Source organism: Aspergillus welwitschiae (assembly GCF_003344945.1).
Source record: "Aspergillus welwitschiae strain CBS 139.54b unplaced genomic scaffold BDQ94scaffold_112, whole genome shotgun sequence".
Lineage (NCBI taxonomy): Eukaryota > Fungi > Ascomycota > Eurotiomycetes > Eurotiales > Aspergillaceae > Aspergillus > Aspergillus welwitschiae.
In genome coordinates, this window is record NW_020798806.1 from 1 (window position 1) to 20,661 (window position 20,661).

At 47.9% G+C, this 20,661-nt stretch overlaps 16 protein-coding genes across 16 annotated transcripts; 6 read left to right on the forward strand and 10 right to left on the reverse strand.

The window, feature by feature from the left end:
• Positions 1-29: 29 nt before the first annotated feature.
• On the reverse strand, positions 30-385 carry BDQ94DRAFT_176357 (uncharacterized protein; the record flags this gene model as incomplete). Its single annotated transcript, XM_026772679.1, has 2 exons — positions 30-316; positions 377-385. Coding segments are annotated over 2 exons (296 nt in total), but the record flags the coding sequence as incomplete, so codon positions are not given.
• A 37-nt stretch (positions 386-422) lies between these two features.
• On the reverse strand, positions 423-827 carry BDQ94DRAFT_17865 (uncharacterized protein). Its single transcript, XM_026773165.1, has one exon. It carries the CDS (start codon positions 793-795, stop codon positions 529-531), a length of 267 nt encoding a protein of 88 aa, XP_026619489.1. The 5' UTR covers positions 796-827; the 3' UTR covers positions 423-528.
• Positions 828-977: 150 nt separating this feature from the next.
• BDQ94DRAFT_176358 (uncharacterized protein) lies at positions 978-1,435 on the forward strand (the record flags this gene model as incomplete). Its single annotated transcript, XM_026772680.1, has 2 exons — positions 978-1,190; positions 1,238-1,435. 2 exons carry the CDS (start codon positions 978-980, stop codon positions 1,433-1,435), a joined length of 411 nt encoding a protein of 136 aa, XP_026619490.1.
• Positions 1,436-1,908: 473 nt separating this feature from the next.
• On the reverse strand, positions 1,909-2,345 carry BDQ94DRAFT_164454 (uncharacterized protein; the record flags this gene model as incomplete). Its single annotated transcript, XM_026770015.1, has 2 exons — positions 1,909-1,972; positions 2,029-2,345. The coding sequence occupies 2 exons, from the start codon at positions 2,343-2,345 to the stop codon at positions 1,909-1,911; spliced, it is 381 nt and encodes a 126-aa protein (XP_026619491.1).
• Positions 2,346-3,205: 860 nt separating this feature from the next.
• BDQ94DRAFT_155486 (uncharacterized protein) lies at positions 3,206-4,905 on the reverse strand. The gene is made up of 3 exons (XM_026768469.1): positions 4,432-4,905; positions 4,156-4,383; positions 3,206-4,109 (listed from the first exon to the last, which is right to left on the reverse strand). The coding sequence occupies exons 1-3, from the start codon at positions 4,782-4,784 to the stop codon at positions 3,458-3,460; spliced, it is 1,233 nt and encodes a 410-aa protein (XP_026619492.1). The 5' UTR covers positions 4,785-4,905; the 3' UTR covers positions 3,206-3,457.
• Positions 4,906-4,920: 15 nt separating this feature from the next.
• On the reverse strand, positions 4,921-5,333 carry BDQ94DRAFT_155493 (uncharacterized protein; the record flags this gene model as incomplete). The annotated part of the gene is made up of 2 exons (XM_026768470.1): positions 5,008-5,333; positions 4,921-4,981 (listed from the first exon to the last, which is right to left on the reverse strand). Coding segments are annotated over exons 1-2 (194 nt in total), but the record flags the coding sequence as incomplete, so codon positions are not given.
• A 15-nt stretch (positions 5,334-5,348) lies between these two features.
• BDQ94DRAFT_155495 (uncharacterized protein) lies at positions 5,349-6,178 on the forward strand. Its single transcript, XM_026768471.1, has 3 exons — positions 5,349-5,731; positions 5,807-5,938; positions 5,994-6,178. Exons 1-2 carry the CDS (start codon positions 5,625-5,627, stop codon positions 5,871-5,873), a joined length of 174 nt encoding a protein of 57 aa, XP_026619494.1. The 5' UTR covers positions 5,349-5,624; the 3' UTR covers positions 5,874-5,938; positions 5,994-6,178.
• BDQ94DRAFT_155497 (uncharacterized protein) lies at positions 5,820-6,178 on the reverse strand (the record flags this gene model as incomplete). The annotated part of the gene is made up of 1 exon (XM_026768472.1): positions 5,820-6,178. A coding segment is annotated over one exon (156 nt), but the record flags the coding sequence as incomplete, so codon positions are not given.
• Positions 6,179-6,724: 546 nt separating this feature from the next.
• Positions 6,725-7,485, forward strand: BDQ94DRAFT_17909 (uncharacterized protein). The gene is made up of 2 exons (XM_026773286.1): positions 6,725-6,847; positions 6,897-7,485. Exons 1-2 carry the CDS (start codon positions 6,767-6,769, stop codon positions 7,329-7,331), a joined length of 516 nt encoding a protein of 171 aa, XP_026619496.1. The 5' UTR covers positions 6,725-6,766; the 3' UTR covers positions 7,332-7,485.
• Positions 7,486-7,639: 154 nt separating this feature from the next.
• On the reverse strand, positions 7,640-8,698 carry BDQ94DRAFT_164458 (uncharacterized protein; the record flags this gene model as incomplete). The annotated part of the gene is made up of 4 exons (XM_026770016.1): positions 7,640-7,864; positions 7,914-8,119; positions 8,178-8,309; positions 8,377-8,698. 4 exons carry the CDS (start codon positions 8,696-8,698, stop codon positions 7,640-7,642), a joined length of 885 nt encoding a protein of 294 aa, XP_026619497.1.
• Positions 8,699-9,564: 866 nt separating this feature from the next.
• BDQ94DRAFT_177773 (uncharacterized protein) lies at positions 9,565-10,718 on the reverse strand (the record flags this gene model as incomplete). Its single annotated transcript, XM_026772990.1, has 4 exons — positions 9,565-9,645; positions 9,698-10,011; positions 10,332-10,594; positions 10,671-10,718. 4 exons carry the CDS (start codon positions 10,716-10,718, stop codon positions 9,566-9,568), a joined length of 705 nt encoding a protein of 234 aa, XP_026619498.1.
• Positions 10,719-11,344: 626 nt separating this feature from the next.
• On the reverse strand, positions 11,345-12,984 carry BDQ94DRAFT_155512 (uncharacterized protein). The gene is made up of 3 exons (XM_026768473.1): positions 12,497-12,984; positions 11,825-12,444; positions 11,345-11,776 (listed from the first exon to the last, which is right to left on the reverse strand). Exons 1-2 carry the CDS (start codon positions 12,894-12,896, stop codon positions 12,041-12,043), a joined length of 804 nt encoding a protein of 267 aa, XP_026619499.1. The 5' UTR covers positions 12,897-12,984; the 3' UTR covers positions 11,345-11,776; positions 11,825-12,040.
• Positions 12,985-14,029: 1,045 nt separating this feature from the next.
• BDQ94DRAFT_155515 (uncharacterized protein) lies at positions 14,030-14,899 on the forward strand. The gene is made up of 2 exons (XM_026768474.1): positions 14,030-14,602; positions 14,675-14,899. The coding sequence occupies exon 1, from the start codon at positions 14,239-14,241 to the stop codon at positions 14,593-14,595; it is 357 nt and encodes a 118-aa protein (XP_026619500.1). The 5' UTR covers positions 14,030-14,238; the 3' UTR covers positions 14,596-14,602; positions 14,675-14,899.
• Positions 14,900-14,980: 81 nt separating this feature from the next.
• BDQ94DRAFT_155517 (phosphotransferase family protein) lies at positions 14,981-17,466 on the forward strand. The gene is made up of 3 exons (XM_026768475.1): positions 14,981-15,304; positions 15,354-15,967; positions 16,020-17,466. The coding sequence occupies exons 1-3, from the start codon at positions 15,129-15,131 to the stop codon at positions 16,976-16,978; spliced, it is 1,749 nt and encodes a 582-aa protein (XP_026619501.1). The 5' UTR covers positions 14,981-15,128; the 3' UTR covers positions 16,979-17,466.
• BDQ94DRAFT_155518 (uncharacterized protein) lies at positions 17,387-17,969 on the reverse strand. Its single transcript, XM_026768476.1, has one exon. The coding sequence runs from the start codon at positions 17,846-17,848 to the stop codon at positions 17,522-17,524; it is 327 nt and encodes a 108-aa protein (XP_026619502.1). The 5' UTR covers positions 17,849-17,969; the 3' UTR covers positions 17,387-17,521.
• Positions 17,970-19,307: 1,338 nt separating this feature from the next.
• Positions 19,308-20,325, forward strand: BDQ94DRAFT_164462 (uncharacterized protein; the record flags this gene model as incomplete). Its single annotated transcript, XM_026770017.1, has 5 exons — positions 19,308-19,331; positions 19,389-19,445; positions 19,489-19,574; positions 19,697-19,772; positions 20,227-20,325. The coding sequence occupies 5 exons, from the start codon at positions 19,308-19,310 to the stop codon at positions 20,323-20,325; spliced, it is 342 nt and encodes a 113-aa protein (XP_026619503.1).
• Between the last annotated feature and the right edge of the window lie 336 nt (positions 20,326-20,661).

Consider the following 20,661-nt stretch of genomic DNA (forward strand, 5'->3'; position numbering starts at 1 on the left):
GATTTTCGATCGTCTGCCACAGGGCACACGATATCTTCCTTTCGGACGCGAGATCCCGTTGGCTAATCTGTAAATCCCACACCAGAGCCGTCATGCCCACGTCAAGCCCGCTGCTTGCCCGTCGGTCGAACTCTGCAGCTAGCTTGGCCGCAATGTCCACGAGCTTGCGGTTCTCGCTCTCCAGCTTCTCCATGTTTCGCTGGAGGCTGTCCCTTTCGGTAATCAGCGCACCGACTTGCTGTTCCAGGTCGAGACTCCGAGATCTCGCTTCAAGGTCGATTGTCGGATCCAGAGGGAGATCACTTGGAAAGAAGCCCTGTTTGATAAGCTTTCTGAACGACCCTGTGTAGCAGCACACCCGACTTTACGGTCTTACCTTCGGCATTGCTTGCGCGCCGCAGTGAGGCATTCTTCCCAGCATCCACTGATATGGTGTTTTGGGTAACGTAACGCCGACCAAGCTGAAATCCAATCGGAGACCTGTAAGCCACTATGATGGATTGGCCAGTATATATATTCATGAAATTTTCACTGTCGAATCTGCTCGGTCACAGCCACTGCTACCAGCATTGTAAAAGGCTTGGGCCAGGAACTCCCTGTGTGGGTTCTTGGATTGTTGAACTGTGCAACCGCGTTGAATGTGGAAATTGCTACCGAATGCAGCGAAAATTGGCAATCTAGTTTCAACGGCTCGAGATAAGACATGGTATCTGTGCAAATTCCGCTGGGGGCCTTGCTGCCCCTCGTCTCAGACCACAGTTGTGAAGCCATCAAAAATGTGAGTTGCTGTCGCATACCAGTGCAACGCACAGGAACCGTTCGGGCTGAGTCCTTTAGACGGATGCGTGGACGGAAATGGCCACTGCACTATCCTTCGTTCTATCCTCAGATTCCTGCGGCGGTATTTGTAGTATTTATCTCCTGGGCGTCTTCCGGAGCGAAACGGAGTATGAATGGTGAATCGTGCGCTCGAGAGAATGTCATCCAAGTCCGGCAAGCCTCGCAAATCTTCCTGGGATCGTAACACACAGGAGCAAATTCGGAAACGACGGCATAATCTATTCAAGAGGATCAAAGAGTTCCACGATCGCTATGGCATAGAGACTTGGTGCACCATGAGGATGCCGAGCGGGCGACTCTATGTCTTCAACACAAATCCAGATGAGCCATCACCTCCAACAGGAGAGACTGTAATTTCTACCAGCCTCCCCGCTGCAACCCTACTGACATTAAGCAGGAACATGAGGTGACTATCATCCACAAGACGCCTGCCGACTATGCACCCAAGCAGCCGTCAGTATCTCCGGTCAAAGCACCCCCAGCTCTGCCATTTCATGATCTACCGTGCTTTGTACATGCGGCGTTGGAAACGGTGCACGATATCCATGCGCCCCATGTGCTCTCGCTCCCTCCTTCCTGGGCGTTTGTCTGCTAAGAAGGGGTCTGGAAGGACTACCTCTTTTTGCTGTAGCAAAGAGAAAGTGTGTACTATACTGGGAAAAGCCGGGTTGAGATTTCAAGGCTTGTGCACCGTCCTGCCCCCAACGTGTATCAAAGCATAGGTTTAGCTGGAATTTGAACTTCGTGATACTCTCTCTACAGTAGCACTTTACTTGATGCATTTCTGTGGTGGAGTTACAACCACTAGTTAAAGCTTTTCGACGACTACAGAATCGCAGGTAGGCTAATTCACTGTGAACAGGTTCAGACGCTGATCATTGACGTGCGAGTAGTGACCTTGTGGTCATGGGGGCGGAACCCAGCCCGTAGCAAATCTTTTAACCGGTCATGTTAATCATGATATTCCATCTATCCAGTGGCATTCATTCATATAGAGATAGAGATCTTTAATATTAAATCCTTGATGAAAAGAGAACCGTGTTGCTAAAAGTGACGTAAACGAACTATTTACATTATCAAATTGATATTGCTATTTGCAGCAGCGGCGTCGCGCAGCCGATCGAGCGGCGGCCTAGGCAACAACCACCAATTACGGCGGTTAGTAGAAGTGAAAGAACCCGAGCCGACCGAGACCATGAATGGACTGCTCGCAAAGGCGGACATTCTACACGACCATACTGCACCATTACGTGCATCCGCGACTTGGTCAACCGAGAACCTCTAGGTAAATAAAAAGCTCTAAGTGGAAACTCCACAGTGGTCAGAGACACTCTATCGGACCGCAGGAGTTCACACGCCAGCTCCATCATCAGCTTGCCCGAGATTGAGATCCTGGATTCGAACAGCTGCACGAGTGTGGTCGGACAGGGTATCTTATAAAAGCCACCCTTCTTTCCCGCGGATACACTGTGATGATAAAAGCTACGACTGTGGAGAAACAGCATCGCCTTCAAGCGGAAGTGGGCAATTATCACCGGCTTAGAAACTTACAGGGACAACTCATCCCTGTCTGTCTTGGGACTCTAAGCCTCGCGTTACATAATGAGACGAGGACTTGGTGAGCGCCCGGAGCACAGCGTTGCGGGTCCCGGAAGCAGAGCACGCCTGGAATATGATTTCGGTTACACCGCAGCGACCCTCAAGCTGCTTATGGGGAATCATTAGCAGACCCCAACATCTCGAATAAGACCAACCCGCTTGACGTTAGTTTGCTGAATGGACTCGTTTACGGTTGACCATTGTCTAAGCGTATGCTCAGAGGGTCGGGCGAAAGTAATTTTCCGGGCTTGAACAGGGCGACCAATGAAAATCCTTAACACCCCTAAGCTTGTAACCGAGCAGCCAAATTGATGATACTAACTCGGCTCCTTGGCCAACTCAGAGCCATTCAACATGAAAACGGGTCAGGCGAAGCACTAAGGTTACTGGGCATATAGAGGTCAAGTGAAGATTTGAGGAATCCTGCGGAGACAGGCTTGAGCGGAGTCAAGTCCTCAGGGCTATATTATATTGAAGGGAGGAAGACATTCCTGAGCGTAGCTAACTGTGAAGCTGCTAACAGGCAAAAGATGCAGTTCCCGCCTAGCTATGATTTTCTAGAGTAGCTGGGACGGAGTTTGAATAGATCCAAAATCTGAATACGGGCAGCTAATGAAACGAAAACGTAGCTTAACTCAAATTTTTTGAAACCAGTACACCGGAGAAAATCGAAAGACCAACGAACTCCGTGGAAGGCTTCTATTGACTATTCGCTGCCGAAGGCGGAAACTGTTCGCACACGTAAATTGATATATATGGGAACCGAAAGCCATTGAGATGTCTATTACTTGATGAAACTATAATATATTTGCTTGCAATTTGCCACTTAGCCCCTTCCTTTAGACTCCTGTATCAGCTTAACTGAACGTACGAGTACACACCAGAATGATGACTTAGTACTTCCCCATGTTCAGTCCATGCGATGTGGTAAGCTTTCCTCGCCACGACGGCTAACAGAAACACAGGTGCTCCAACTGCGCTAAAGAGGACCCAGATACATAACATAATCACGTCGCTCTTATAGTCCCACAGCACTTTCGTCGGCGATAAGACGTTCCTGCCACTTGGTGGCGATGCTTTGGGGCATGCCCATGAGGTACATGGCCAGTTGTACGTTCGGGTCGTGAGGCTTCGCCATGTTGCGCGCACGGACAGTACGGTCAATTTCTTTAATAGGGCCCACAGCCAATGGCCCAAGATCATGGCATCCTAGCTCTGGAAATAAGCAGTGCAGGTTGAGTCCCACAGCAAAAAATTGTGCTAGAACCGCTAGACCGATGGTGTCGTCAACGCCATCTCGCAGCATGACTGGAGGAAGCCAAAAGAGCCATTGTCGCAGAATGTGCACGTGCTGGAAAGCCTGATCTGGCGAAAGAGAACAAATATCACCAAGGAATTTATCCAGAAAATCCACCAGTTTGTTCACCTGATTGTAGTGCTTTTTAATATGCACAAGTTGTCTCTGGATATGCCGCAGGACTGTAATTGTATCGGCAAGACCGGATAGATTCTTATTATTGAACTGGCAGCTAACGATAGAAGACGAGTCCAAGGTTTGAAGGTATTGTTCAGTCTCGAGGAACTTTGCCAGCTCGGACTCGTACCTCCATTCCTGCGGCATGGAATAAAAGACAGATTTCAAACCAGTCCACAACGCTATCCAGCTTGACCTAAACTTATCAGCACCCGTGGTATTGGCAAGAAGAGATTCTATACCGTTCACTGTCTGCCCATAATAGTAGCATGGTAGCCGCAAGGACTTCATCATAATTCTCCCTGCAAAGCTTGCTAGAAGCTATTCGTAGTTGCTCGACTGCAGTCTGACGAAAGTAGAAATATGTCTGTTTAATTCCCACCTTCGGCTCGATTGTAGCTAACAAGGATGCGGATAGGGTGAGGAGCGAGCTCATTACTAAGTTATCGGAGCCTGCCATAGAATAGAATCTGCATATGATATCAGCTCTGGCTTCGATATGGGTTAGAGTTACTTACAGAGGCAGCTTCTGAGCCCAGATTGTGTAGTCTCTCATGCCGCGCTGTTCCAGACTTTCATAGAGCTTGGTAATAAGATCAATGAGTTTGTTTAGCGGCAAGTAGTTCATTTCCGGTCTGATAGACCGCCAATACTTAGGCCCTTCCTCAATCACTGCTGTGTTTGTGTAGTTGCAGGAGACGCTGCGCTCGATGCAACGCCCACTGCGCTGGTTAACTGACTCGGCTCCATGCACTGTGCTCCGTGGGAAGGCATACCATTGCGGCAAGGATTTATCGCATTTTTCATGGCGCCGTTTACATGACTCGCAGTTCATGGGGGATTTGTCCTGGTGACAGCCAGAATTGGGCATCTTGATATGATTTACTCGGTCAAACTGGGAATTAGAAGGAAAGATATTCACTGTTTGGTCTAAGCAAATGCAATGAGACGTTGCATCTAAACTCCACCCACAGGTATCTACTAGTGGCTGCGTCCCCTTTATCAGTTTTAGTTGCTCTTAGGACAAACTGCTCGATAATCCTTAGGAAGCTTAAGCGAACAAAAAAAGCGCCCCCCCCCCCCCCCCCCCCCCCCCCCCGATGGAAAAAAACCTGCTTGATTGGAATAGGTCGCCTCGCGTGTGTATTGAACGACATAAGTGTACTGTTAGAGGATCATATCTAGAAAGGGAATCGTCTACTGAAGTCGAATAAGGCGCTAAAGGCATACCCAATGAACATCGGTGGGCCAATCTAGCCTGGTCCTAGAGACTTTCCCGATTGAATACTACATTCAATACAGCTTTTCAAAACACCGTAACATGGTCCGAAGTGGGTACGAGTGGGGCAAGGAGAAAGTCCTGGACACTAATGCAGTCCATGGTATGCTGTTCATAATAGAGCTTCCTGACTTATCTGAGATGACCCTGGTGAAAGTATTCGCGGCACAGAACGCGTGTGGTTGAGTTAATCTTTTAGGGGATTTAATTCCTGGGGCTGAGAGCGTTCTCGCTTAATTATTTGTAATATTACAACATCTCATCCGGTAATAAACCATGTGAAAGCAGTATATAATCTACTACCGGCAGTGTTGCCTACAGTGCCCAGAATACTCTCTAGTGTCGTGAAAGCGAAGTATCTAATCCATTCATACCAGTTCTTCTGCTCCGTACTCAGGAGTTTGACCAGTAATACCAACATATTCTCCCACAATGAATCCTACCCATGCGGTGTCCAGTATCCTGCCACCTGAAGCTATACTAGAGAGACTTCTACCGGGCCACGACTTTCTAGTGCGCCTTCACTTTTCCTATTCTCAGTAAGACGCTTCAATATATCTGCTCAGCGCATTGGTCTGTCTCGTACTCTTCGCATATGCTGGACCGATACTCAGTTTTGAGACGAACAAGCATCCTGCCCCGTCAGCCTCTGCCTATAAGACGCGGCTCGAGTGTATCTAAGGTCGTGCTTCTTCAACGGACCGATGTGTCAGACAGATCAAACCGGAAGCTGCCCGGCAATTTCTCTGGATTGTGTTAGTCTATAGAAAATCGCTGAGCATTGGCTAGGATGGTGCTGACCTGCGCATCTGCCATAGTTCATTAAAGATATCAAATAGACGTTTACCGAAAACCCCGCACACTGCGAGTATATAGAATATACAGATCAGGCACAGCACAATAGCTAGTTCGTACATAGTAGACGTGGCCGTAAGGTTATTCAGAGGACATTATGAGTTCAGTAGATGGCCAAGGAGCAAGGTGTATGAGGATGTTAAATCAGCCTCTGGTTACCCCTGGCATCTTTATAAGAGCGCTCCTAAGAATTAGCAGTATAGCACGTGTCCCTGCTCCAGACATCAGAATGCCTATCTTTGTTGTTTACTGGCAACACTAATTCTAGGACCGAATACTGCAGTAACTCCGTTGGTCGATTGTTATGCACCATGAAATGTAGCCTGCGGTCTAGAAAGACAAAAAATGGAACACATGGGTAGTCGTTGTATGCCAGGCAATTCCGCTCAATTCATTGGCAGCCAGCGGCTCCATACGCTTTAGACTACCGCACGATAAGTCAGGGGAAAGCACATCCACTGGGCAATCTCCAATCTTCACCGACGATCATTACCCAAAGGGAAATGTTCGCCTTATATTACAATACGTACAGTTTCAATACACCAAGATATGGTGACTACCCCAGGAAAAGCGCTGATATGTCCGACGCAAAGGCCTATCAGGAGTATGGGAATAGAAACCAACATTGACGACATGCCCCTTGCATTTCCCCGGTAGGAAAAGGAAGATCGTTAGATGACTCTCGATTTAAAGTCCAACATCTGCATTTTCCGGCCGTCATGGCCTCCCTCCATGACTCCTCGAGAGCATTCGCCCATGTTTCGGCTCTTTTATCGAAATTTCACTGGGAAACAATCATGGTAAGTGATTACTCTTAGTTACATAACTTCACTGATGCCAATGGATAAGGCTCCCAACACTCTACTTCCGGAAGAGATCCTGGCATTCCCGGCTCAATCAACCGTCAAGGCGGTACATATTTATTTTCTGGGATTGATATACGGCTCGAATTACGTAAACATATCCCGCTTGGATCAAAATGAAACGGTCTGTCGACATGTGGAAGAGATCTCCAGCGATCTCACTCCAGACGCCTTACTAAAGCTGTCTCTCCTCACCTGGCATTTTGATGCAAGAGGCGATTTCTCCCAAGAGCTCCTTCAATTCATCACCGAACTGGGTGAGTTTGAGGAAGTATGCCAGGTTATCTGGGAGCAGTATAGCGATCATTCGGGGCATTATGTGTCATGCAAAGTCTTCATGATCGAGATGTTGAACCTGTTACGTTTTCTTGAAGGGTATGTTGCCAGAAGTTGGACCAGATTATGTGGTAGGAGTGACTAGCTACACCCATTTTGTGAAAGGGAGTATCGAACTGAGGCTGCATCTGGACAATATCATCCTTTGTACATATAGAAAGGTAGGTAGCAAAGTAGTAACGCTTTTCACGGGCATATCTCCATCCTATGTACGTCCGTGCCAAGACTATCCTGTATGCGACTGTGCATTGGTCTGAAGATAACTGTGCTCAGATTGTCGTTCTGCTATGGTTAATCAAAACGAAGCCCTTCAACCAGGCCAGCCCGCACCCGCAATGACAACAATCCATGTGTAAATTCATCCACATTAAGTACACCGCGACAATCTGTGTGCTAGACCTTCTGTCCAACTACTACCGTTGGGAAAACGCCAATCAGAAGGATCAGACCAGCGGATAAGGTTGTCTGATGGCTAACCCAAATTGACTCGCCTATGGCCACTTTCTGGTTGCCGATTAGGCCCGGCCCGTCTACTCTGAGCACCGTATAGACAGCCTCGGGGATGTTTTGAGGCGAGAAAATATCCTTGGATGTGCGTATGAGGGCGAATGTTCCGAACTATTAATGATGAGCGACGAACACTTACCAAACATATTTAGAAACTTACCCCTTTGTATAGCAGGTCTCGGACTGGGATCAATGGCCTATCAACATCCACAGACGGAACAATAACGCCAAGATCATGATGGGGCTGATCCGTAAGAGGCAAAGTCCCATCTAACCAATTATCCATTTGAGGTAGAAGTGCACAGATCTTAGCCTCCACTTCTACATCGTGAAGTATTTGCAGGTGTCGTACATGCTGCTCAGGCACTTTGTCGGTAATATTTAGCAAACTGGCAGTCGCTCTAAACAGTAGTCAGATCCTCACCAGGCATAGTACTCAATGCAGTACCTCCATGTGAATCATGATCATAGCCACGCGGCTGGCGATCATGGTAAAGCGGAACAGAAAAGTTGCAGCTGTGGGAATGCATAGAAGGTGTAGACGTATAGGACTGGGCTTGAAGCATGCTCGTTTTAGTAAAGGGAATTGTCGATGGACTGGGACATATATATAGACTGCATACCATAATCTGATATGTTTGGGCTTTCTGTTTCTTCGCCATAGTGTTCAATCACAAAAAAAACATCAAAACAATCTGGCGCTTTTGGTAGCTTTGCAGCTGGAATCAGAGATCCCATACATCCCCGATAGCTTGAAAGGAACAGTGCGAAATTGCTTTTATTCGAATCAAGCCCTTTATGGATCGCATCTGCCTTCTGTCGGAAATGCTGGTATAAAACGTCGGAGCGGGAGAAACCTTGGAGGCACTTTGGACATAAATATTTTATTTTTGACTTCTGGAGAACCCTACTTTGGGTATTGAAGCTCCTTTCGAGTCTAGACATCGTCCTGGGCATGTCGAAGCAGGAGAGGAGAGTTTGTGGGATGCGGTTAAATGTCTACTGATGCGGGGCTGGAGTGTTTTTGAGACCCGACAACAATACGTGGTGTACCGTAAAATGATGAGTGGCTGACCCACACGCGGCAGCCCTGGACACTTTAATACGTCCTTGGAAAAATTGGCGCTGTCGACAGCAGGGAGATTGACGTGGCGGAGGTCAAGTATACACTTGAGGCCTCTGATAAAGCCTTAAGTGAAGCTAGGCCTTCAACTCAAGCGTACCTTGAAGGCAGAAATATTGTACATTATAAGCGTCGCTAGCTACGAAGCTGCCAGTGGACAGATCGCTATGCGGGAACTACCCCACCGCTTGTGAGCGAGTCAACCTTCATGACCGGTCGGGATGAAGTTTGAGAAAGTCAGAGTCTGGATTCGGGCCGCCAGTGAGACAGTACAATGAGCTCAGCTCAAACCGATCATCAGGACATCTCTCGCTTTTTCATCACTACAAGGCTGAAATCATTGCATATGAAGGCTCCTTTGGATTGTGCTTTGCCTAATGCGGAAGCTGTACACGCAAAGACTCGCATAAAGAAACTGGAAGCTAGTGAATTGCTCAGCGTATCATATACTATGACATGGATTGAGATCCGCCACTTGGACCCTTCCATTTCATTGTTGTACTACCATCGCCGAGTACACAAACATACATTCGCTTTTTCACATAGCCCTTCAACATCAACATATTATCCTAATGTCACAAAGTAGCCTCATGCTTAGACCATGCAATATGGTGAGTTCGCCTGCGATTATCCTTCCTACTGACATTTTGCTTCCCGTGTCGTAGCTCGCTTTGAAAGCACTAGTGAGACTAGACACAGGTGGCTTCATAGTCATCGAGCGCATCAAAGTTGAATAACTCTCCTAGCGAAGCGTCAGGATGCACCGCTCCTAAAATAGGTGGATTAGCGGGTCAATCTGATACGGAAAAGAGACCACCAACCGTTTTCGGCATCTCTTCTATAATTTTCCACTATGAACCAGGTCTTAAAACATTTGTGACCATCGCGCAATTCAGAAGAAGGAATCGGAGCCCCGATAGCCCTTTCGTAGTAGGCATGAAAAGTTGCGAAGTCGGTTTGTTTTTTAGCAAGACCTGCATGCATTTGATCTGTTTTTCCCACTTCGCGGAAATGGGAGTATAAGACGTCGGCACGGGAGAAACCCCTAAGGCATGGTGGGCAAATAACAATTATGGAGCTATTCTCAAGGATCTTTTTGAGTGTGTCCAACCCTTGCAAGCTATCCATGTTGTGCCTGGAGGAGTGAGTGCAAACTTCAGGATCTACGCACTCAGAATGAGGGACTCGAGGGGTTATATAGGAACAGCCCTCGCCTGGAGTCAGGAAATTGGCTCAAACAACTGGCCAATCTTCCTTCGTCCAAAAATTTCATAGCTAAGGCTAAAGTACGACATGCCGGGTGTGAGACGCATTGCCCTGTTGCTGTGCACGACGGCTCATACACTACCAGGATATTGTTGTACGTCAATACATGCATTTATGGTTCTGGAAATCGCGCCTATTGGCTTCTCTAATACATGAATGGTTTAATTAAACCGACTCGGTGGTCCAGACGATAATCGGTTAATCCATGCAAGCTTTTCCTTTGCGTTTTCACGGGCTCTTTCTAGCTCTAGCTCGTCGAACCTCCCTTCCCTAATTGAGTTCGCGATATCATCCAAGCTCTGGATGTGCCAACCAGCACGAGCAACTGCAACTATTGCCGGTTGCCCAATTGCCTTGAAGTTGCTCCAGAGAAGACGGTCCCTAAACCTGCCACGAAGGCAAGTAACCACGAGGTCGTCGGGGCCTCTCTCCACGCCAATAAAGGCTATAGTCTAATCTATTGTTAGATAAAAGCATATGCAATATACGTAAGTGCCTGACCGTATGGCTTTGCAACCTGGACCCAACCAGCCACCGTCTCATACCCTTCGGAACAATGCTAGCAAGGCAATACATGGTAATTCAAGGAGAGCAGGAACGGACAACGAAGTTTGAAACAGTAGATTTGTAGAATTACTAGACTTCAAGGTCAGTATCACACCCATTGCAGATGCTATGGCCATGACTATATATATAACTGTCACTTGGGAAGCTCTCATCCCCCTCCCTGCTCCAGCAATGACCGTATCTCCATATCCTTCCTATTCATGGGTCTATACCTGGCTGGGAAACCTGGGAAACCTAGGAATTCTGGGAAGTCTGGGAAGTCTGGGAAGTCTGGGAAGTCTGGGAAGTCTGGGAAGTCTGGGAAGTCTGGGAAGTCTGGGAAGTCTGGGAAGTTTGGGAAGTCTGGGAAACCTGGGAAACATGGGAAACATGGGAAACCTGGGAAACCTGGGAATAACCGAGAGTTGTCCTTCATATCTTCCTCGCAACAAGATGACAAAGGTTCAACACAGAAAAGAATGTCTATCAAATCTAGACTACTGCTGAGTCTGCTCTATTTACCCCTAATAACTTACAGTAGCCTTGGCGAAAGACGTGCGGTTTGAAAGGTGGGCTGAGGTGTTCCGATCATGTGAGCACCTAGTAGGGGGCCCAATCCCCACCTTCCCCCCACTTCTTGGATTCTCAGTTGGGCACGCAGGGAAGTTCTTTATGTGTTGATTAAAACGGTGATTTGCCAGGTCGCCTACACAAATACAGATTATCAGTTATAATTTGAGGGGGAACCAAAGCTTCGTGAGTATAATTCTCGATTTGACCGCCTGTCAAGCCCTACTCAAAAATATTTAACCTGTTACATGTATCCTGAGCAAGAAGCAGGACCCTTCGTCAACAAATTATTATTGCAAGTCACTGATATCGAGTCATCCTATATAGTTCAACCTCATCTACCTCCCATACATGACAAGCGCGCAAAATTGAATCAGACTCCAAATATCCAGGTCGAGGGTTGGATCAAGAGGATGGACAGGGACGAAGTTGAGGATGCTGGTATATCTGTCGATGGCTTGCTAGACAGCAACATCATAGACATGACAGATAAACTGCTCAAAGAGGCGGGAAATATGGTAGGATGCTCTTGCGGTTTGAAGGAAACGTCTGCTAATGGCAAAAAGCCAGATAATGGGATTGCGCTGGATGCGTGGACAACAACCTCCGGAGTCATGGCAGTAGACTCAACTGTGATGGCGCTCCTCGTTAAAAACACTGGCGCTGGGGGAGTAGTTCGGGTGTTGGGTAAGCCAGAAAAGTACACGAAAAGCAACGGGCTACCTGGAGTAGTCCTTCTTGTTCTGAAGCCCGGTGAGAAGTTTTTGCTCTTGGGCTCGTTATCAATTCGCTATATTCGTCGTCGAATATCCCAATGAAATGATGAGATCGTTCGCCAATTCCCAAGCGAACAAAAGACAAACGCTCGACCCGACATCAGATGTGACTTTCATCTCCACCGAAGGAAAGGCGTTGGACAAGGGCATCTTCAGCTTCAGAATCGGGCAAGTTGGTTCGTACTGTTGCAACAACCTCACGACGGCCTGCCGGTCGCTCAGACTCTCATAAGTCAAAAGGAAATTAATAAGATGACTAGTGCTGAGGTCGATGGCTTGGTATGGTGGCTCGCTTGGAAGGAGGCTGACTTGGAGCATTGGTATCTCGTTGCGGTACAGGAAAATCGAGCCTTCTGAAGGTTTTTGGGGGGGGGTCTTGACTTGGTCTTCATGGTCCTCAGAGGTATTAACTGCGCAATACTGTAAATTAATGTCCACTAGAATGTATACTTGGTACCTCACCAGTCTCCACGTAGTCAACGCCTTCTATCTCGCAAAGTACGCGGGCTCTATCGGCTAACGCTTTTGGATGCTTAACGGATCTCCACCAGTCTCGAAGTTTCGGGATAATTTCGAGGTAGCTCTTGCTACCTAGCTCCGTGGCTGACACGAGAAAGCAGCTCAGGATAAAGACTGAGGAGCTGAGTTTCGAGATTTTCAATAAGTTTTCCCGTGTTGTTTTCTTTCTGGAACGTGTAGAGCTCTTCTTATCCTTAAGGAGCTCGGGATCTTGTCTTAGGAGCTCGCAGTAGATACTGAAGCGATTCAGCTGGTGAGTTGTTGGTTCATGATGACCTCTGCTGTACTTTGCCCTCTCCTCCTCAAAAGGTTTTATGAATGGATCCTGCACTGGAGACCCCATGTTTAGAAAAGTAGCGGGGACAATCAAAAGTGATGAATATGGTGAAAATGGTAGACCTGGCGAGTAATGGGAGAGTCGAGGAAATTTGGGAGATATGAAGGGTTTGGGGGGTTTGGGGAAAATTGGGAAAATTGGGAAACCTAAATACTCGGTTACCGAATCACTGACCCCCTGTTTCGCCACGTCACGAGAGATAACCAGGCGCTACTTGGAGCCTGGAGCCTGGAGCCTGGACCGTTGGTGGGGATTTTCCTGAATTACCAGGACTTATTATTAGACGGTATGACAGTGAAATTGTGGGTATGAGACAGCCTCGCGCATGGATTCATATTGTCCCCCGTTGCGCCGTTGATGGCCGGCTGGCCCGGCGGCAGATGATGGCACAGTAGGCGCCGAAATCCACATTTCCTTCAGGCAACCATTTGCTGATATCATACGGAAGCCCAGTTGGTTCTTAAGTCTTGCGCCAATCAAAAGCGGCTCTCTTGGCTGGGCGGTCTGCTGAAACTTAGTGTCTGGTGACCTCCCGTAGCGCCAGGGCTTCGCCAACGAACACTAGGACCGGTCAAGAATTCGTATTGGTTCGCGTCAGATTACGCTCTGCAAGGCTGAACTGCTCCAGCGCACGGGCCACAGACGCTCGGGTGACCAATGTCTACCCTAACTCTGAGAGCTCCGTCATGTGACATCCCTAGGTAGTAACTGATGCGCTAGTCCGAAAGCTATCATGCAATGTTATCTAATCAACGAGCTGCCTCCTGTTATAGCTACCGTCAAGAAGAGCCCTTTCAGACACCACGAGTTGATAATAACAATAAACCAATTGACGTTCTGTTGACTTAAGGTTGAATGTTTCGTTCCGTAAGTACCGTACGTACGAATGACTTGGGGGGTGGAATGTTGGTTTAGTGGAGGGACACAACTTATGATTCGTTTCAGAAAAGTGATCATCGATCGCCCTGACAAGTCCGTTTCATGCTTTTGGAAGTACACAGACCATCTAGTCTGTCTTACTGTTGATTTGTCTTAATTCGGGATCTGTAACTGTGTAAGCGTAATTTCACTAGGTTCTTTTACTAAATTACCGCTAAGCGCTGCGAGCTGCAGGAGATATCACACAAAGTGCATTCTCTGCTTTCCACTCACGACTGACCTGCTTCTTACACTATAATTCAACAATTGTAGGCGAAACGCTTCATCTCTCGGACATATAAGAACATATATTTGCCCTCAAAGTTGATTGCACCCCAATGTTGTCCTTTTTACCCTGCTGATTATTATCTGCGACTAATTCAAACTCAATATCGTATCCTTTGTCGTTCTACTCCTACACTGTTTGACAATGTCGCGCCGAGCATGGAACAGTGTGATGGATGCAGTTACTGGCCGCGGCTCCAAGATCTGGGAGAAACTCGCCCGACCGACAGTCGGGAGAGGCAAAACTCAATGGCCGAAATCCGCAAGTGATTTGGAAAACCACGGCGTCCGTTTTGACTATGATGGTACCATTGAAGAGAATGGACTTGTGTACCACAAGTTCCAGGTGCAGCCCAATGCTGGAAAGATTCCCAGTTCATGGAAAGACTGGAGGGATAAGCATGGGGGGACTCATGCCGTCATTGGGACCGTTAAAGTCAAGCAAGACGCGACAAAGGATGAGGTTGATGAGGCACTCAAGTCACTTGAGGAAGAGCTTTAATCGGAGTGTGAGTCATCATCGTTTCAAGTTTAACCGAGTAGAAGCTAATTCTCTTCCCTAATTTCTGGTACTTATACAGAATATTATTCCTTGTTAACCTCGCCATTGTCGGAGGTTTAGGATTTGGCAACTTGTGGGGTCCCAACTGAAAACGGGATCCGAGAATCTTGATGTGGGGTTGGTATGATTAGCATCTTAATGTATCCACTCTTTGGCCTAGCCTTCTCACTACAAAGTACTCTTGAGATTATATGGGTTACGATTTTTTATTACTCAGTGTAACGATACATGCGTACAACATGGGGACAAAGCGGCTCGAGACCGATAAGGGGCTAGATCGCCAGCGTCGGCTGGCCCACATCCCGTCAGCCATCATGTCGAGAGAAGACGGAAATACATTCTTCCGTCAGAGAGAGATCTCCCTTAAAATTATCCCGTGGAACGGACGTTCAAGCTAAATCATTTAAATAAGCGCAATATTCCTTCCTAGTGCTCTTTTCTTTAACTGAATTTCTTGTCTTCTTTGCAGTAGCATGATGAAAAACTATTCTATCAAGACACGAAAGCTTTTCGGCTCTTTACGGCCCCGAACTTTCCGCTTTCACAAGCTTGGAAACCCACAGCATGTGAAAGCTTCGACAAACTGTGGGCAACAATCAGATTTCACCCATCATAGTGAGCTTTTCCGGTACACTTCTGGAAGATGGATGTAAGTGCTTATGACACTATGGCTTTCTTCTAAGGCTGACTTTTCGAAGCTTCAACGAACATCTCCGTCTTGCAGAACGATTCCTTGAGTTTGATGTGTCCGCCCTTCAAAACGTTATTTCTGATGCATCTCGCCATTCGATATCCGATCTCAGAACCTTTAAAAAATTATCTGAAGGCGGATTCAACCGCATCTTTGAGGCCACTTTCAGCGACGGGAAATGTATTATTGCGCGACTTTCATACCCAAGCACAGTACCAGAACACTATACTGTAGCGAGCGAAGCGGCAACTTTAGACTATCTTCGTCTGCATGGTATTCCCACACCAGAGGTGTATGCGTGGTGCTCGACGAAGGCGAATCCTGTTGGGACTGAGTACATTATTATGGAAAAGTTGGATGGTATCCCGCTCGGCGATAAATGGTTTAGATTGACGCCAAAGGAACAACACAAGGTCATGAAACAAATAATTGAATGGGAGACGCGATTGATGTCACTGCAATTTCCTGCATCTGGAAGTCTTTACTATACTAAAGATCTTTCATCTGAGAGCAGAATACAACTCACTGAACCCAACGGTATGGCGTTCTGCATAGGACCGACAGCTCACTATAGCTGGTGGCATGATAAAAGGGATCTATTGAATATCGACCGAGGTCCTTGTGAGTGGACTCCCTTTGAGGGCTGTTTTGTCGACATTGCTAACTAAGAAAGGGCTGTCATCCATGGGGGTTTTCCAAGCAGCTGGTGAACGTGAATTGGCCTGGACTAAAGCCTATGCAAAACCTCGCTTGCCCTATGACCGGCTCTATAGGGAAATCTATCATTTTAAGCATGTCTCACCTGATAGTCACATCACAGACCTCTCCAACTATCTTAAAATGATATCCTGCTTAGGGTATGCAAGCGACTCAACTTTGAATCGACCTGTCCTGCGCCATCCAGATCTTCAGCCAAATAACATCCTTGTTTCTGATTCAAATGAGATAGTTGGACTTATAGATTGGCAGCATTGTTCTATTCTTCCTCTCGGTATTGCTGCTGGAATACCAGCTCACTTCCAGAATTATGGTGATCCCGAATCGGAGATGCTGAAACAACCTCAGCTTACTCTACCTCCATGTTACGGTTCTTTGCCTTCATCCGAGCAAGCATCGTTACTAGAGACTCGGCGCAAAAGAATGATACATTTTCTGTACGCTGCCTTCACCAGAAGACTAAATGAAGAGCACTATGATGCCATCTTTGATCAGTCTGTTATCCTCCGCCAACGGCTATTCAAGAATGCTGGTACGCCCTGGGAGGGAGACTCAATATCTCTGCGAGCAGAACTCATTCGCTCTATACAGCATTGGCCGACAATTGCTCAGACTACTGATGCAGATCAAACTAGGAGTGTTCATCCAGTCGCTCCAGTGGGTTATTCAGAGGACACTGTCCGGGAAACCCTTGACTTAGATGCTCGTCAAAAAGAAGCTGACATTGCAATGGAAGAAATGCGATATGCCTTAGGTATTGATATTTTGGGTTGGGTTCCAAATGATGATTACGATGCTGTGAAAGGAGTGGCCCGTGATATGAAGACAAAAATGCTTGAAGCAGCTGAGACTCCGGAAGATATTATCAGTGTCCGAGATCATTTTCCTTTTGATGATTTCGATGAAGGCGCCTGAGGCATTTCTCGAATTGTTTGATTATTTGTCTATTCATCGACAATGCTATTGTTTTGGACGGATAACGATATTTACGTGAGGGCGGCTAGAAACTCCATTGGACGAAGCAGTTGCGCGATGGTGCGCGAAGGGCCTGTTTTGATCGTTGTTCACAGAAATGGGTTTACCATGCTCAACGTGCTGTGCTGCGTAGCTGTGCCAAAATTCTCGAGATGGACCAAAGTATTTGTAGGCAGCAAAACAGGGACCGACTGAAGTTCCAAGACCCTTAAAATGGGGCTTCAATGGAGTACACGCCTCCGAAAGCCGGGCCGGATGGAGATGGACTAAGCCCGTCCCTGTATTCGTGCTCACGCGCCCCACGCGCCATGAATCTGAAAAATTGATTGTTGTACCCATTCACTTTGAACCCAGCCAATGCAATCGACCAGTCCATGGAGTTTGCCTAGAGTCACGGTCCACCACAGGGACAATGCAAGGATTACCCAAAAAGAGTGAATGCTTTAATGCATGGCTCGAACTCCAGCAAGTGTCACATCATCACTAAATATTGCTGAGCTTCAACAAGTAGCACCGCAACAGCAAACAGCTGTACTCGTAGTGTCGTTCTTTCCACATTCGACTAATGACAGGGCGCGGTAGACCGGACGATCGGAGATGAAGGACCCATCGGCCATAAAATCGGTAAGCAAGATGCCGCGGAAATGTGAATGGTGAAGGCAATGGCGATGGCGATGACGGTGATGGTGCCGAATAGCCGGCCGAAGCCATGAATGAGGCATTTATGCCATTGGACATGGTCCTCCGAGGCGCAATTTCGTCACTGTTCCAAGTAATCCAATCGCATAGCAGGACACTCGGGATCAACATGGACTGGGGTGGAGACAGAGACGCAAGGACGGGCGAGCGCCGGAAACGGGTAAGAGGGTGTGAGGGATGAGGGGTAGAAGGAATAAGCGTAAGCCGTAACGTGTAATCAGCCTTGCAGCCTGTTCAAGCATCAGTCACTTTTGTCCTTGGATCAGGGAAGCGCGGATGGTAGATGGGTGAGTACCTTTGAAAATTGGTAGACAAACCAAGATCCCGTACAAACAAGAGACGCATTTTCTAATCGTATAGGATAAAGGGTAGAAAATAATGCATACAACCACTAGGCAAAGGGCGGCAAAGCCCGATTCACCTGAACAGCCGGTCAGAGCTGAAGGGGTGGAGGCGACGGGGAACGAGGCCGCAGCCGCAATTTCCGACAAGGAAAAAGGAGGGGGGCGGGGTGGCAAACAAGGCAGCAAGATTTTTCATTCTCGGAGCAGATGAGACGAGGGGGCCGCGATCGGGTGAGTGCAGAATATGGGAGGGGGGATTGAGGGAAAAGAAGGGAAGTGGGTGAAGTGGGAGGGCCAGAGGGTAGGAGGTTCTTATATACTCGGAGGGGTGACGGGCGGTGATGACAGTACGTCGTATTGGGCAACTAAGCCGAAAGCGGCAAAACTAACTGCAATAGGGGAAATTCACAGGTCCCAGAATTACAAATGTAATCTCTTTATCATGGGAGTATTCATCAAAGTCAGCTGATCTGAGCTAAGCCTAACCTGGTCTAGCAGAAAATATATAGATATTAAACCGGAGTACAATTATCAATTTCCCATTTTATGATGTATGGAGTGCTGCGCGGAGCCTGTGGATTGACAGTAATAACTGAAAATTGAAGAGCAGCGATGGCTAGATCAGTATTATGTTCGATATGTGTTAGAGTCTATATTATCTCATAACACTGCTAAGTACATCATAGAACGAAAGCAGGCAGAAAGTTTAATTGACCGGTTACTATCTAAGCATTTCTGAGGCCCCACTGCTGTTGAACATTGATCAATTTTGCATACCCATCAACTTTGATGAGCCGTCCATCTTCTGCGGTCTATCGGTCCGTTGCGGACCCTTTTCTTGTCTTCGGGCTATCAACAAAGAAGTATACACCGTCTTATAGAGTATGAACCGAAATTTCCATGATGGCTGCAGCGAGCTGTAACCTTTGTACATTTCCTGGCATGTGCTGCGCTTACTGACTCGAGCCGCGCATGTTCCGCAGCAGGCAGCTCTTGGTGAGCTTCCCCACCATGTGCTCTGGTGTGTTGCACTTAGTACCCCTGCCGGGTAATCTCCGAGTTGTGGGAAGAACCAACCGGATGATCAGCCTGCAAGATGACAGAACCCCGAAATTCGAGTAACACGCAAAGTTCCACGACCCGTGGTTGTCTGCCCAGCGGATCGGTGTTTTAGGCGTGGTCAGACTAGTAGGTCTTAGGTCGTCTCTAGGCAGTCGATTCTGCGGATGCACATACTTCGGCCTGTGGCCGTTCGTTGCAACCTGTCCGTTCGCGGTCCGTTTGCAGTTTCTGCTCCTTTCACGCAGTGCGAAAACCTTTCATCATTCGGCCGAGGCAACATCGGGAACGTGTTGAGACAGCATGTCCACATCCTCATGAGCAAACAATCACGGTCCCATGGTGGAGTCGTTCCATAGTCAACGTCGCAAGCAGTTCACTGCCGCCTGGACCGAGCATCGGAACTTACCTATGACTCAGGCGGTCGCTCTTCCGTACATTCGAATCATACGCAAAAATATACGTGACACCTAGCGAGGAGATGCGTTTCTGGTGTTTCACAGGTGTATTGACAGTGTCTCGCCATCATGTTCATTCTGAGCTCTGCAAATTGAAGAAGGACAGAGTACGTCGGCGTACCGGATCGGGGTGGTGGCCTATCTTTCTCAATTGAAATCGGAAGCACATGGCCTGTATTGCCGAAATCTCCCAATAGAGATTGACCCGCTCGATGGCGAGCGATCGCTCGGACATAGCCGAACCAATGCTTTTTGAGTCAGCTGCTGCCTCCGGTAGGGTTTGGAGCATCTCAGGACTATTGAAGTCGTACCACGGTAGAAGACTCCGCGCTGCTCCGTCCAATAGACGGACAGAGTCCGGAGAACAAATCACGGGTGAGTACTCCGTACTTACCGTTGTGTCAGACGCAACCAGATTGGTGCTGGCTTAATCAACGATGAGGGCCCGGTCCACTCTAATCATCACTCGTGCAGACCTAGACCCTCCTTAGGGCGTCTCCAGGGCAACCCGGAGCGACGGCGTTTGGCTCTGTGGATCCGTCAGAAAACGATTGTTCACCACGATAGGAGATTTTGCCGCCCAGACGCGCTTAGCGACTGCCCCACGATGTGCGTTGACTCTTGGCAGGCCGATGGCCGTTCGTTCCACCGTCCGACCATTTTCGTTTGGAAAGAATGTCCACTTCGGGCGGCGTTGGGGTCGAACGGCGGACTCGCTCTTCCCTAGGTCTACGAGAAAACCAAAAGAGTCTAAATTACATTTAGCTCCTACAACGGGGCCACCCCGCGGATAACACAGCAGTACTATCAATCGAGACGCAGCAATGTTTGCCATCAGTGCGCAGTCATGCGGCTAATCCTGCTGCCGAACTGACCTCCGATGCTGAGCTAGAGGCCTCTTCCTGAACGCAGTCGGCATTTCTTTCCGTCCGCGGTACCGCTCTGAGTGTCCCGGTTGGAGGACCATCACCACTATTGTGCTGTTTCACTCGGTGTTGCCTCGAATCGAGGGGTCCCCCTTATCTGCGCTACCGTACGCTCGGTGGCGGTAGCTGAGTTGCAC

Excerpts from the sequence above, each read along its gene's own strand:
- BDQ94DRAFT_155517 (XM_026768475.1), top strand. The coding sequence starts at position 15,129 with ATGATGAAAAACTATTCTATCAAGACACGAAAGCTTTTCGGCTCTTTA. Across the intron at positions 15,305-15,353 it reads TACACTTCTGGAAGATGGAT|CTTCAACGAACATCTCCGTC; the intron begins GTAAGTGCTTAT and ends GACTTTTCGAAG. Across the intron at positions 15,968-16,019 it reads GAATATCGACCGAGGTCCTT|GGCTGTCATCCATGGGGGTT; the intron begins GTGAGTGGACTC and ends TAACTAAGAAAG.
- BDQ94DRAFT_155486 (XM_026768469.1), bottom strand. The coding sequence starts at position 4,784 with ATGCCCAATTCTGGCTGTCACCAGGACAAATCCCCCATGAACTGCGAG. Across the intron at positions 4,384-4,431 it reads TGGGCTCAGAAGCTGCCTCT|ATTCTATTCTATGGCAGGCT; the intron begins GTAAGTAACTCT and ends TATCATATGCAG. Across the intron at positions 4,110-4,155 it reads TTATGGGCAGACAGTGAACG|GTCAAGCTGGATAGCGTTGT; the intron begins GTATAGAATCTC and ends TGATAAGTTTAG.
- BDQ94DRAFT_17865 (XM_026773165.1), bottom strand. The coding sequence starts at position 795 with ATGCGACAGCAACTCACATTTTTGATGGCTTCACAACTGTGGTCTGAG.
- BDQ94DRAFT_155495 (XM_026768471.1), top strand. The coding sequence starts at position 5,625 with ATGAATCCTACCCATGCGGTGTCCAGTATCCTGCCACCTGAAGCTATA. Across the intron at positions 5,732-5,806 it reads CTTCACTTTTCCTATTCTCA|TTTTGAGACGAACAAGCATC; the intron begins GTAAGACGCTTC and ends ACCGATACTCAG.
- BDQ94DRAFT_155515 (XM_026768474.1), top strand. The coding sequence starts at position 14,239 with ATGTCGCGCCGAGCATGGAACAGTGTGATGGATGCAGTTACTGGCCGC.
- BDQ94DRAFT_155518 (XM_026768476.1), bottom strand. The coding sequence starts at position 17,848 with ATGTTGATCCCGAGTGTCCTGCTATGCGATTGGATTACTTGGAACAGT.
- BDQ94DRAFT_17909 (XM_026773286.1), top strand. The coding sequence starts at position 6,767 with ATGGCCTCCCTCCATGACTCCTCGAGAGCATTCGCCCATGTTTCGGCT. Across the intron at positions 6,848-6,896 it reads TTCACTGGGAAACAATCATG|GCTCCCAACACTCTACTTCC; the intron begins GTAAGTGATTAC and ends CCAATGGATAAG.
- BDQ94DRAFT_155512 (XM_026768473.1), bottom strand. The coding sequence starts at position 12,896 with ATGGGGTCTCCAGTGCAGGATCCATTCATAAAACCTTTTGAGGAGGAG. Across the intron at positions 12,445-12,496 it reads CGTTGACTACGTGGAGACTG|TTAATACCTCTGAGGACCAT; the intron begins GTGAGGTACCAA and ends AGTATTGCGCAG.